General features: G+C 53.2%; 1 protein-coding gene across 1 annotated transcript in view; it reads right to left on the bottom strand.

Moving 5' to 3' along the window:
- Positions 1 to 11,461, bottom strand: part of CERK (ceramide kinase) — a 45,727-nt gene that overhangs the window by 4,599 nt on the left and 29,667 nt on the right. The window contains exons 5-9 of the mRNA XM_011934743.1: positions 10,721 to 10,873; positions 6,625 to 6,730; positions 4,894 to 4,970; positions 3,536 to 3,741; positions 1,876 to 2,084 (exon numbers count right to left, since the gene is read on the bottom strand). Coding sequence (XP_011790133.1) covers positions 1,876 to 2,084; positions 3,536 to 3,741; positions 4,894 to 4,970; positions 6,625 to 6,730; positions 10,721 to 10,873 — 751 coding nt within the window. The remainder of the gene's footprint in view (positions 1 to 1,875; positions 2,085 to 3,535; positions 3,742 to 4,893; positions 4,971 to 6,624; positions 6,731 to 10,720; positions 10,874 to 11,461) is intronic.

Raw genomic sequence — 11,461 nt, 5'->3', positions numbered from 1 at the left:
CCACTGCGCTCCAGCCTCAGCAACAAGAGCAAAACTCTGTCTCAAAAAAATAAAAATAAATAAATAAATGACAGGCTGTTTCCATGGAGCTGAGCTCACACATACACAAATTATATTTTTAAAAGTGGCGTGCTGTTCAAGGCATAACAATATTTATCAAGCTAGACAGGACGTATTTCAAGAATGCCTGTCCTAATTTTCAAATTATTTCTTTAACAAATACATATACCAATATTAAAAATAATTCCACTTCCCAAACTTGTAAAATGAGTTGACAGAGGAAAGTCCCTGTGCACGGCTGCCTGGGGTGGTGGGCGTTCCTGGGACTTTCCGACAGCCACCTGCCATCGCCACCCTGACAGAAAGAAAGGGGGTGCATGGACCTGGGCCTGGGGAGGGGCAGAGGCCTCCTTCTCCCTTAGGTTTGTTTGGATGCGAATGGGAGAAGCTTTCTTAGAGCCGCAGCTGGCTGGCTGGGGAGTCACTGAAAGTGGGGAGCTGCCCACAGAGATGCCTGCATCCTCTTACATGCTGTGACTTAAAGCACCCAAGGGCCATCTGACACCCAGCTTTCGGTGCAGACGAGCGTGGGCCTGCTGACCAGCCTGCCATCGTTCTCACGCGAGCCACTCTGTTAACAAGCGTCCAGCTGGGCTTTCTTGAAGGAGACCGAGCTCTTACCAACATCTGCCAACAGTTCAGAATCCGCCTAGAGCTGTACAGTTCCCCAGTCTCATGTAATTTGCACGCCCACACCTAATTCAATGGCCTTTTGAAAAAATCAGCTTGCTTGTTACTGTCTTTCCACGGAGAAACAATTTTCTTTGCACTCAAATTTCATCTGGTAATGTGATATATGACAGATTTCCAAATACAGTGGGCCCCAGTGGGTGTGGGGAGGGCATGGCTTCCCACCCTCCGCCCAGCCAGCCAGAGGAGAGGCGTGGCACCTGCCCCAGGGAGACCGAGCATCCGTGTCTGGCCACACCTGCCTCCCCCAGGCTGCGTGGCCTCCAGCACACGGCATCCCTCCGGGGCTCCTCCCCTCCTTCCCATCCTCGGGGTGACCTTCCCAGCCCTGCTGCCTCCTGCCCCTCCGTGGACAGAGCACCTGCACTTGGTGACTGACCGTGGTGGCCCTTTAGGCTAACGGTTCCCTGGTGGATTCGGTGCACAAAGGACTGCCCGTAAAGGCAGTTTCCTTTGTTTGTCTTTTTAAATTTTTTTGAGGGCCCCACTGCAGCCCTTGTCCAGGAGTGGGGCTCAGGCCAGCTTTGAGTGAGGGAGCTCTCTCACCCAGGCTGCAGTGCAGTGGCAGGGTCTCAGCTCACTGCAACCTCTGCCTCCTGGGTTCAAGCGATTCTCCTGCCTCAGCCTCCCGAGTAGCTGGGACTACAGGCGTGCAGCATCACATCCGGCTAATTTTTTTTTTTTGTATTTTTAGTAGAGGTGGGGTTTCACCATGTTGGCCAGGCTGGTTTTGAACTCCTGATCTCAAGTGATCTGCCCACCTCGGCCTCCCACCTTTTGAATGATTCAGGAGAAGAGAGAGAATGCCAGGGCAAAGAGCCAGTGCCAGCCTGGAGCACAGGGTGTGGAAGAGGAAAAGATGAAACGGAGGGGCTTCAAACACCCAGGAAAAGTATCTGCAAAACAAAACGCTACGGACTCGGCGCCCTGGCAGCTTTCCGGAACGTGGGTAATGACATCTCATTTGATATTTGACGTAGGGAAAGAAAAATGCATTTACAAAACATCCTTACGTTTTGTGTTATAAAGTCCCGGGGAACCCCCCACCCCGGGTGCGGCAGCCTGTGACAGACACCTCAGGGCTCACGGGGCTGGCGCTGGTGGCTGGAGGAGCCCTGCACGCACCTGACCTCGATGGCGGGGCTGTGCAGCACCTCCCCGTCGCAGTTCCAGGAGCTGTTGGAGACGGCGCAGCAGCAGGAGGGGTGGCTGCTGCAGATGTGCCCAAAGCGCTTCTTCCCCCCCTCCTTGAGGTCACTGTCCTCGTCCTCCACGTGCTTCGACGTAAACTGGAATTTCTTGACGCGATAAACTTCAACAAAAGTGAAGTCAAACTACCGAGAAACAGTGAGAGGCAGATTCAGCCCCAAACGTCATCCGGCTGGCTGGGCAGCAGAACCCCAGGCCGACAGCGAGTTCTCTCGGGCCTTGGTGCACACACAGCCCTTCTTGGAGGATGCAGCCGCTTGTGCGGGCCCCTGGGGTTCCCTTTCTGGGTGACCTGACGGCTCAGAGATGAAGGGAAACCTGGCACCCACCTTCCCCGGCGCCCACCTTCCCCGGCACTTGTCAAAATGACTTCTAATGCTTTTAGAAACCACAGCTTATCTACAATGACGAACGCTTTTAACAGAATTCTGATAGTTAATTAGCAGTGATTTATAGAATTTTGTATTCTCTTTTTAACAAGCACTACTTAAAAAGCCACATAAAAATAGCATTAGACTAGATCTTAAATAGAACCTAAGTAAAAAAAGAAATGTGACTAAATTTGGAGACTGTGACCAAAAGTTCCGCTTCTCCCAACATGACTAGACTTAGGTCTTCCTCTGTGTGGGCTACAGAAAGGTGTGGCAGGAGGGCCCGAACAGAACCCATTTCTGGGAACCTAAAAAGTCGATTTTAAGTGGCCTTCAAGGGCCACTTACATCTTTACTGTATCGCTTTGTTCTGTTTTTAACAGGAAGAGAAACAACAGACAAGAAGTTGTATTATAAACATTCATACCCCTTAGTTTCTGTGCTCAAATATATGTGTGTGTATGTATGTATATATGTATATGTGTGTGTACATGTGTGTGTATATATGTGTGTATATGTGTGTGTATGTGTGTGTATGTATGTATATATGTATATGTGTGTGTACATGTGTGTGTATATGTGTGTGTATATATGTGTGTGTATATGTGTGTATATGTGTATGTATGTATATATGTATATGTGTGTGTATGTGTGTGTGTGTGTGTGTGTATATGTGTGTGTGTGTGTATGTGTGTATATGTGTGTGTGTGTGTGTATGTGTGTGTGTGTATATGAGATGGAATCTCAGTCACCCAGGCTGGAGGGCAGTGGTGCAATCTCAGCTCACTGTAGCCTCCACCTCCTGGGTTCAAGCGATTCTCATGCTTCAGCCTCCCGAGTAGCTGGGATTACAGGCGCTTGCCACCACACCCGGCTCATTTTTGTATTTTTAGTAGAGATGGGTTTCACCATGTTACCCAGGATGGTTTCAAACTCCTGACCTCAGGTGATCCACCTGCCTCAGCCTCCCAAAGTGCTGGGATTACAGGTGTGAGCCACCACACCTGGCCTCAAAAATTTATCTTTTTAAATGAAATTTTACAAGGAATAGTTGTAACCAGGAGTTTAAAGTTTGTGAAAAAAAAAAAAAATTTGCCCTTCCTTCCCTTGAATTAAATAATGAATTCCTACAACACACAAACCAGGGATTGCCGAAACATACATTACTCGCCAATGGAGGTTCCACGCAAAAGCACCCCACTTACCTGGTCCTGCTGGTTGGTGTGCCTGATGAGAAATCTCAGGAAATTGAACCTGGAGCATTTCCGGATGAGGATGAGGTCAGAAGATCCATCTCCCAAGTGGGCAGCTGGGGAGAGGCCCCTAGGGCTCCGGCGACAAGCACAGGACATGTTTGTGGCGTTAATGGCCAGAAACTTCCCACAGACGACTTGCCACTCCTCCACGTCCTCTGAAGCAGAAAGAACCACGGAGACATACAGTTCCAGTGGCACTGGGCAGCACCCTGCACCGGGATGGTGGGAGGCCATCCGGGCTCTCACCTGGTCATGCATTTAGCAGACACTTCATGCAATTGCCTCTTCAGCTCAACACCAAAAACCCCCACCACGGAACTGTCCGCTCCCCAGTTCCGTGTACCCAACGGGTCGCCTCCCGGAAGACAGGACTGTTGTCCCTCTCCTTACTTGGTGACTTGGACAATTTAGAACAAGGGTCAGCAAACCACGGCTGTGCGTCAAATCCGGCCGCTGCCATCTGTGTGTGGCCTGAGCGCTAAGAATGCTCTTCACGTTTCTAAATAGTTGAAAAAGGTCTGGCGCGGGGGCTCACGCCTGTCATCCCAGCACTTTGGGAGGCTGAGGTGAGCGGATCACCTGAGGTCAGGAGTTAGAGACCAGCATGGCCAACATGGTGAAAACCTGTCTCTACTAAAAATACAAAAATTAGCCAGGCATGGTGGCGCGTGCCTGCAGTCCCAGCTACTAGGGAGGCTGAGGCAGGAGAACGGCTTGAACTCGGGAAGTGGAGGTTGCAGTGAGCCGAGATTATGCCCTTGCACTCTAGCCTGGGCGACAAGAGTGAAACTCCATCCAAAAAAAAAGAGAGAGAAAGAGAAAAAAATCAAAAGAATAATATTTTGTGACATGTGGAAATTCTGTGAAACTTAAATTTCAGTGTCCATAAATAAAGTTTCATTGGCAGATGGCCACACCCACTCACTGTCCACTGCCTAGGCTGCGTCTGCTGGACAGAGACCATGTGGTTGCCAGGGCCTGAGGTGGTCACCAGCAAGCCCTCAATGGGAAGTCTGCTGCCCCACATTCTAGAGCACCCAGGACAGGAGTCCAGACTCAGCACCACTACAGCGATTCAGAAAGGGCAACGGGGCCTTTCACAAAACCTGCTGCCCTACACAGTCGTCCACAGCAAGTGGCAGTGACCTGATGATGCCTGGGGCTAAGGAGAAATGGATTCCTGGTGCCAGACAGGAAAAAGGAAAAGCAAAGGTGGGCGGGGAGAAGAGGCAGTGCCTTGAGAGAGGACAGAAACCAACACTCCAGCGCACACAGTGACAACACTGAGCCTGTGTCCTAGGAATTACCCGCAGCTTCCAAACCGTACAGCGCTTTCTTCTGCTCCTCCTCCAGCTGCTGCCTGCTTTGCCTGCAAACAAAGCATCTGAAAGACAAGAATATCATCACCTTTTAAATACGGAGCTGCAGGTGCAATGCGTATGCTTGACACATACAGATGTATTTACATTCTTTTCACATACGAAAAAGTTCCATTTCAAAGGCTTAACTAAAAATATTTTTTGGCATATTAATTAGAGGTTTCAGAATGAGACCTGCTTTTAAAATGACACATTCAACATGTCCTTCTCTAAAAGGTTTGGACATGAGGAGAAGCACAGCATGAGGACGCTGAGGTGCCACCTGGAGACGGTGTCTGCCTGGCCCTGCAGCTAACACAGCCTGGCTGGGAGAAAGGACCGAGGCACTGGCTCCTCCCGTGGGGCTTATCTGCTCCAGTCAATAACAAGCAAATAACTCAGAACCACCGGCTTAGAACTTAGTCATTCGCCTGGCACATCCTGCTGGTCTTGGGGGGCTGCTGGCTTCACACTGTCCAGCAGGACAAGTGTGTGCACGGGTGGAAATCGCTATCAGCCGCCGAGTTCTTGGATGCAGTGAGGCAAACAGCATCTGCCTCTAAATATTCTCATTTTACGGTCTCAGATTCTTCACTTAAAAAAGGAAAGGAGCTAGGAGAAGGAGGTTCTGAAGTCTGCGTGACTTAAAAGGAAAGGACAAAGTGAGTGTCCTTCACAAAGGCGCAGCTGTCTCCACAGCCCCGTGTCCTCAGCCCCAGGCAGAGCAGAGACAGGACGACCATTCAGGCACCCTCCATGGCGCCGCTAGTGAGGTCATGCGGCCTGGGACAACGACGTTTAGATTTATTTAAGGTTCTATTTACACTGGTCGGATATTACTGAGTACACTGTGTGGGGGCGGGGGGCGGGGATACACCACCGAGGAGTCACTGCTTGTTCATTCATGTATACACCATTGCAGAGCCTGCACTGGCCAAACCGGGAGAGCACAGCGTTCTCAGCCGTGGTTGACTCCACTCAGCCTCCCCTCCCTGGCGGGATGCCTCTTTCCCTTTGCATCGCCTCTCCCTGGGCAGCTGCCCTGGCTCTGCCCCCCAACCCTTGGCATCAGCCCTTGTTGCCAGCCCAAGCCTTCTTGCTGAGGGTCCTCTGCCTTCCTGTGGGGTTGAGGGCATGGCTGGCCTGGGCTCTGCTTACTGTAGAGTGGGCTCCTGCCTTGGAGCACGGGGCTAACACGGGTGAGGGTCTCAGCCAGGGGTGCGGACAGGAGGGTCGCTGCTGACAGCACACACTCCAGCCAGCTCTACCAACAGTCCTGCCACCAGCGCCCTGCACGCGCACGGTCACCGATAAGGCATCTGCCATCCTTTCCTGCCTGCATTTTTCCTCCATCAGGCCCCCGCAGGGTGCAAAGGGAACCCCAGCAGGGGCAGACCCTGTGCTCGGCCCCCACTCCAACTGTGGGTGTGGGACCCTCCCCCAGAGTCCTCATCCCTGGCACAGAAGCAGCTGCCTGCACAGGCCATGAGGACAGAGATGGGGACAGCAAGCCCCACGCACACCTAGGCCATCATGGGCATGAATAGGCATCGTGTCTCTGGGCACGCTGCATCCAGCGCCCTCCACCACATTTGGAAAATACTTCCGCATTCACCTTCCTAATCGTTCTGTTTTATTTCCCGTCATTTGCAAGAGAAACGCACAAAAAAATGCACTTACCCTGCCCGGCAGGGTTTCCTATCCCTTGGAGATCCCACCGTGTGTTGTGCAGGGAGGAAGGACACGGTCCCTTCATAGCAGTGGTGAGAGAGAAAGGTCTTTAAACCTGGAAACAGAGTGCAGTGAAGACAAAACATCCACATGGGTCACTGCTTGGTTAGGATGCCGCGCTGGGCAGTGTCAGAAACGTTGCTGAGAGTGCATCTGCCTAAACTGTCTGCGGGAGGGAGAGGCCAGGCCTGCTTTGGGCAATGTCACCATTGAGGGCGGTGGCAGGATCTCTACCCTCCTGCAGGACAACAGCACGTCTAGTCATGGTGCTGGCGCCTTCTGACACCCACTGATGCTGGGACAGTCAGGGCTCTGGCCACTGTCGATGCCAGCAAAGCGGGGCCTTTGCCATCAGCCACCCCGTGTAGCCTTGATGACGTGGCCTGTGGGCTCCAGTGGCTCAGGGTCATCCCCTCCACCCCTTCATGAGGGTTGGCGATGCCCCCACCTGCCCCAGGGCGTGGCCCCCACTGGGGTCAGCCACAGCCCCTATGACGTCCTAAAGAGCTCAGGACAGAGGCCAGGGCTGCTGCCACCCAAAGTCTGGGGCCGCCCTCCAGGCAAATGTGCGTGCTGTCCATGGGCTGCCTGCAGCCTGGCACCCGGGGCTGTCCGGGAAACACCACCCAGCAGGATAGCAGTGACTGGGCAGGGGGCAGGGGGCAGGAGGGGGGCCCTGGGGTGCTGTAGGCCACACCAGGAACCAGGCCATGTCCTGAGTGTCTCAGGGTGACATCATTCCTCCGTGTCTGATGCTGGGGCTCGTGCTGCCCTGTATGACATCTGGCAGTGACCGCCTGCAGGGAGCCCGGCCCCAACCTTACCCCGACGCACAGAGGCCTCCATCCTCCCCACACATCCCCGCCCGCAGACGGCAAGCCCGCAGCCAGTGTGCACCGCCCAGGGTGGGGGAAGCTGCCGGCAAGAGCGGTCTGGCTCCCAGGACATCTGTGTGCCTGAAACTCAGCTCCCAACTGTCCCCAGGACAGCCCTGCCTGTGGGTCTTGGACCTGGCATGGGCCAGGTGCCTGGAATGCACTCAGTAGGCAGGCCCTTCCAGGCTGCAGCTCCGTCTCCCTGCATGGTGGCTCTGGCCTCTCTCCCTGCTCCTCCCATGGGGGTCCCACGAGGACATCGTGTCCACGGCCCTGGGAGGAGGCCGATCCACTGGTCAGCAGCCTTCCAAGCCAGCTCCCCGCTCAAGTGCAGGGCGCTGCGGGGCAGCTGCCTCATCACCCACATGCAGCCTCCAGGGCGGCGCCTCACTGACTTCTGACGTCCTGGTTTCTGTCTGCCCCTAGATGGGTCCCCAGATGTCCTTCCGGCATCTAAAACTCCACTTGGCTCACCAGAATGCGTCACTTCCACACGCCCATTCTCCTTCGATGCCCTCCGTACTGCCCCAGAACAGCCGGACGCTTTCTGCCTCACAGCCACTGAACCCAAACCCACCTTCTTGAAAGCATCTCAGGCCCTGTGGCCAGGATGGGGATCCCGAGACCCGGAAGGCACCTCCTGCCTTGGGGCTGTCATCCTGGTGGGAGGGACAGAGCTGCAGCCACTGCCTGCGGCGATGGGCTGAGGGCCAAGGGAGGGCCAGGCATGCAGGGGGCTGCCTGCCACCCCACCCCAGCAGGAGGGACAGGGAGGGGGCGTCCCAGGGGCCTTGCTGGGCAGAGCCACACTGGGCTCAACAAAGGGCAGCTGGGCGAACGGCACAACCCAAACGGCTTCCTAAAATCCTCATGGCTTCTCTAATTTTCTCGGTATTCCCTTTCTTAATAAGCCTTATATAAATACCTAACTTTTCCATTTCTTAGGTTTTAATTTTCAAGCCACACTAGTTTTTTAATTTTGTTAGATCTTTTTAAGCTTCGTAAAGTTTGCCAAATTACTATTTCTTTCTCTCATAAGAAAAGGGTTAAGATTTCAGTATTAGGAATTACTCGATTTAATTTGATACAGATGTATCTGAAAGCGAACTGCAAAGAGCCAGGAAAGTCGACTGGGCAGCGAGAATGGCACACCTCACGGTCTACATATTCTTCTTTTCTTTTCTCTTTTCTTTTTTTTCTTTTCTTTTGAGACTGGGTCTGGCTCTGTCGCCCCAGCTGGAGTGCAGTGGCCCAATCTCTGCTCACTGCAGCCTCCACCGTCTGTGCTCAAGGGCTCCTCCTGCCTCAGCATCCTGAGTAACTGGGGTGCCCGGCTAATTCTGTTTTTAATTTCTGAGGGTCTCCCTATGTCACCCAGGCTAAAATTCTACTTTCCTTTTTTCTGAGACAGAGTCTCGCTCTGTTGCCCAGGCTGAAGTGTAGCGGCACGATCTCGGCTCACTGCAGCCTCTGCCTCCCGGGTTCAAGCGATTCTCCTGCCTCAGCCCCCTGAGGAGCTGGGACTATAGGCACGCACCACCATGCCTGGCTTGTTTTGTATTTTTAGTAGAGACAAGGTTTCACCATGTTGGCCAGGCTGGTCTTGAACTCCTGACCTCAGGTGATCCACCTGCCTCGACCTCCCAAAGTGCTGGGATTACAGGCATGAGCCACTGCCCCTGGCCAATTCTATGTATTTTTAAAGTTCTCCTTTTCCAGCATTTAAAAGCTGCTGATGTTGCACCCACTGCCTGACGCGTGCAGACTGCAACTCTTGTGTCTGACCTCGAACCAGCCTTCATTTCTGGTTCATTCTAAGCTCCGTGGTTGGGCAACAGGTTACCACCATCTGGCCGGAGGCCCCAGCAGCAGCGCCGGGAGCCTGGGGGACCTGTGTGTTCCGAGGCCCACCCAGACCTGCCATGTTGGATGCTCTGGATTCTTCCAAGCCCTCCAAAGGATGCTGGTGCCTTCCACAGTCTGAGGACCCCTGGGCTCAAGGAAGAGTGAGGCAGGGTAAGGGCAACCTCTCTGTGCCTGTTTTCTCAGTGACGCAGGAGGACCTGCCGGGGCGAGAAGAGCACTGTGCAGAATGAAAGCTTTTGGGCTTCAGGAAGCGTGGTGTGGCATTCGCTCACGCTCGTCCTTCTCTGTGCCCGCCGTGGCCTAGCCGTAGGAAGGCAGAATCTTGCCTGTTTTTTTCATGGACACGTCCCTGCATCAAAAACCAGGCCCGGCACAAAGCAGGGGCTCAGTAAACACGTGCTGAGTGAGTGTATTTCACTTACATGGCTAGCTACGGTGTAACTCCAACAAAACCACGAAACCTCATGGAATGAAGTACAGGATACTTGCGCCTGAAGTTACGGACAAGCTTCCGCACAGATATCCCAGGCTGAATTTCTGCACAAAGTTCTTGCCACTTTGACTAATAAGCTCAGAGTGATTATAAAACTATTGTTTTCCAGGTCGGGCGTGGTGGCTCATGGTTATAATCCCAGCACTTTGGGAGGCCGAGGTGGGCAGATTGCTTGAGCTCAGGAGTTTGAGACCAGCCTGGGCAACAGGGCAAAACCCTGTCTCTACAAAAATATACAAAAAAAAAAAAAAATAGCTGGTCAAGGTGGCGTGTGTCTGTAGTCCCAACTACTCGGGAGGCTGAGGTGGGAGAATCGCTTGAGCCCGGGGAGATTAAGGCTGCAGTGAAGCGTGATCGTGCCACTGCACTCCAGCCTGAGTGACAGAGGGAGGCCGTGTCTCAAAAAAAATTTTTTTAATGTATTTTAAAAAACTATTTTTTTCCAGTTAACACTTCCACTTGACCTGTGGTGGGGGCCTCTGTCACCTGCCTACCAGATGGGAGAGGCTGGTGGCCTGGCATCTCGGGGTTCCAGCACCTGGGGTTCTGGAGTGAACTGCGTCTGTCACGGTGTCTATTCTGTGGCTTACGCCTGGGCCCAGGGGGCAGGATGTGCTTCAGAGCAATCCAGGTTCCAGTCCAGACCCCGCCACGTTCTGGCCACGGCACATTTCATGAGGCCCTTAGCTTCCCGTCTGTAAGCAGGTGGGGGCCCACCTCTGACGGTGCTTCGTGGATTCAGTCAGGTAACGTCTGTGAAGGCAGTAGAGGCACGACCAGTGGGGTGCGAGTCTGCATTATTCTGAGTTACCTGAAAAGTCGTATCTGGCAAGACCCAACCATCGTTTCTTCTCACTGTCCTTGATGATGTCCCCGTAGAAGCCGTAGCCCAGCAGGGACACGGAGTAGCGGAGGAGTGTGCTGTTGTGGTGGACGGAGGACACGTCCATGGCCAGCGAGTCCCCTGCGGGAGAGAACAGCCGTGAGGGAAGACAGCCCCGCGCTGGCCCCGCCCCATCCACTCCATCCCCTTCAATAGCACTTTGCAAACATGGGAGTGACGTTTAAAAAGTGTGACGCAAACACAAGGCACTCAATGCAGGGATTCTCTCTCTTGGGGTGTTGGATGCCATATTTTTTGTTCAAATGGCTGAACTTCACTCAAATTTCTAAAACAGGCTTGGGGAGCTGTCCTGTGGGGACTGAACAAGAGCATATCCATGAGGCTCATGAAATGTCATTAACTGAAAGGATGGTGGTTTGAGAATGAAGAAAAAGCACATGGCATTTTAAAACACAAAATCAAGCCAAGCGCAGTGGTTCACACCCGTAATCCTAGCACTTGGGGAGGCCGAGGCGGGCAGATCACCTGAGGTCAGGAGTTCCAGACCAGCCTGGCCAAAATGGTGAAACCTTGTCTCTACTAAAAATACAAAAATTAGCCAGGCATAGTGGCATGTGCCTGTAATCCCAGCTAGTGGGGAGGCTGAGGCAGGAGAATCACTTGAACCTGGGAGGCGGAGGTTGCAGTGAGCCAAGATCACGCCACTGT

This window comes from Colobus angolensis, unplaced genomic scaffold, assembly GCF_000951035.1.
Source record: "Colobus angolensis palliatus isolate OR3802 unplaced genomic scaffold, Cang.pa_1.0 Scaffold138, whole genome shotgun sequence".
Classification (NCBI taxonomy): Eukaryota; Metazoa; Chordata; class Mammalia; order Primates; family Cercopithecidae; genus Colobus; species Colobus angolensis.
The sequence above is the reverse complement of the archived record's forward strand: the minus strand, read 5'-3'. Positions and strand labels throughout refer to the sequence as shown.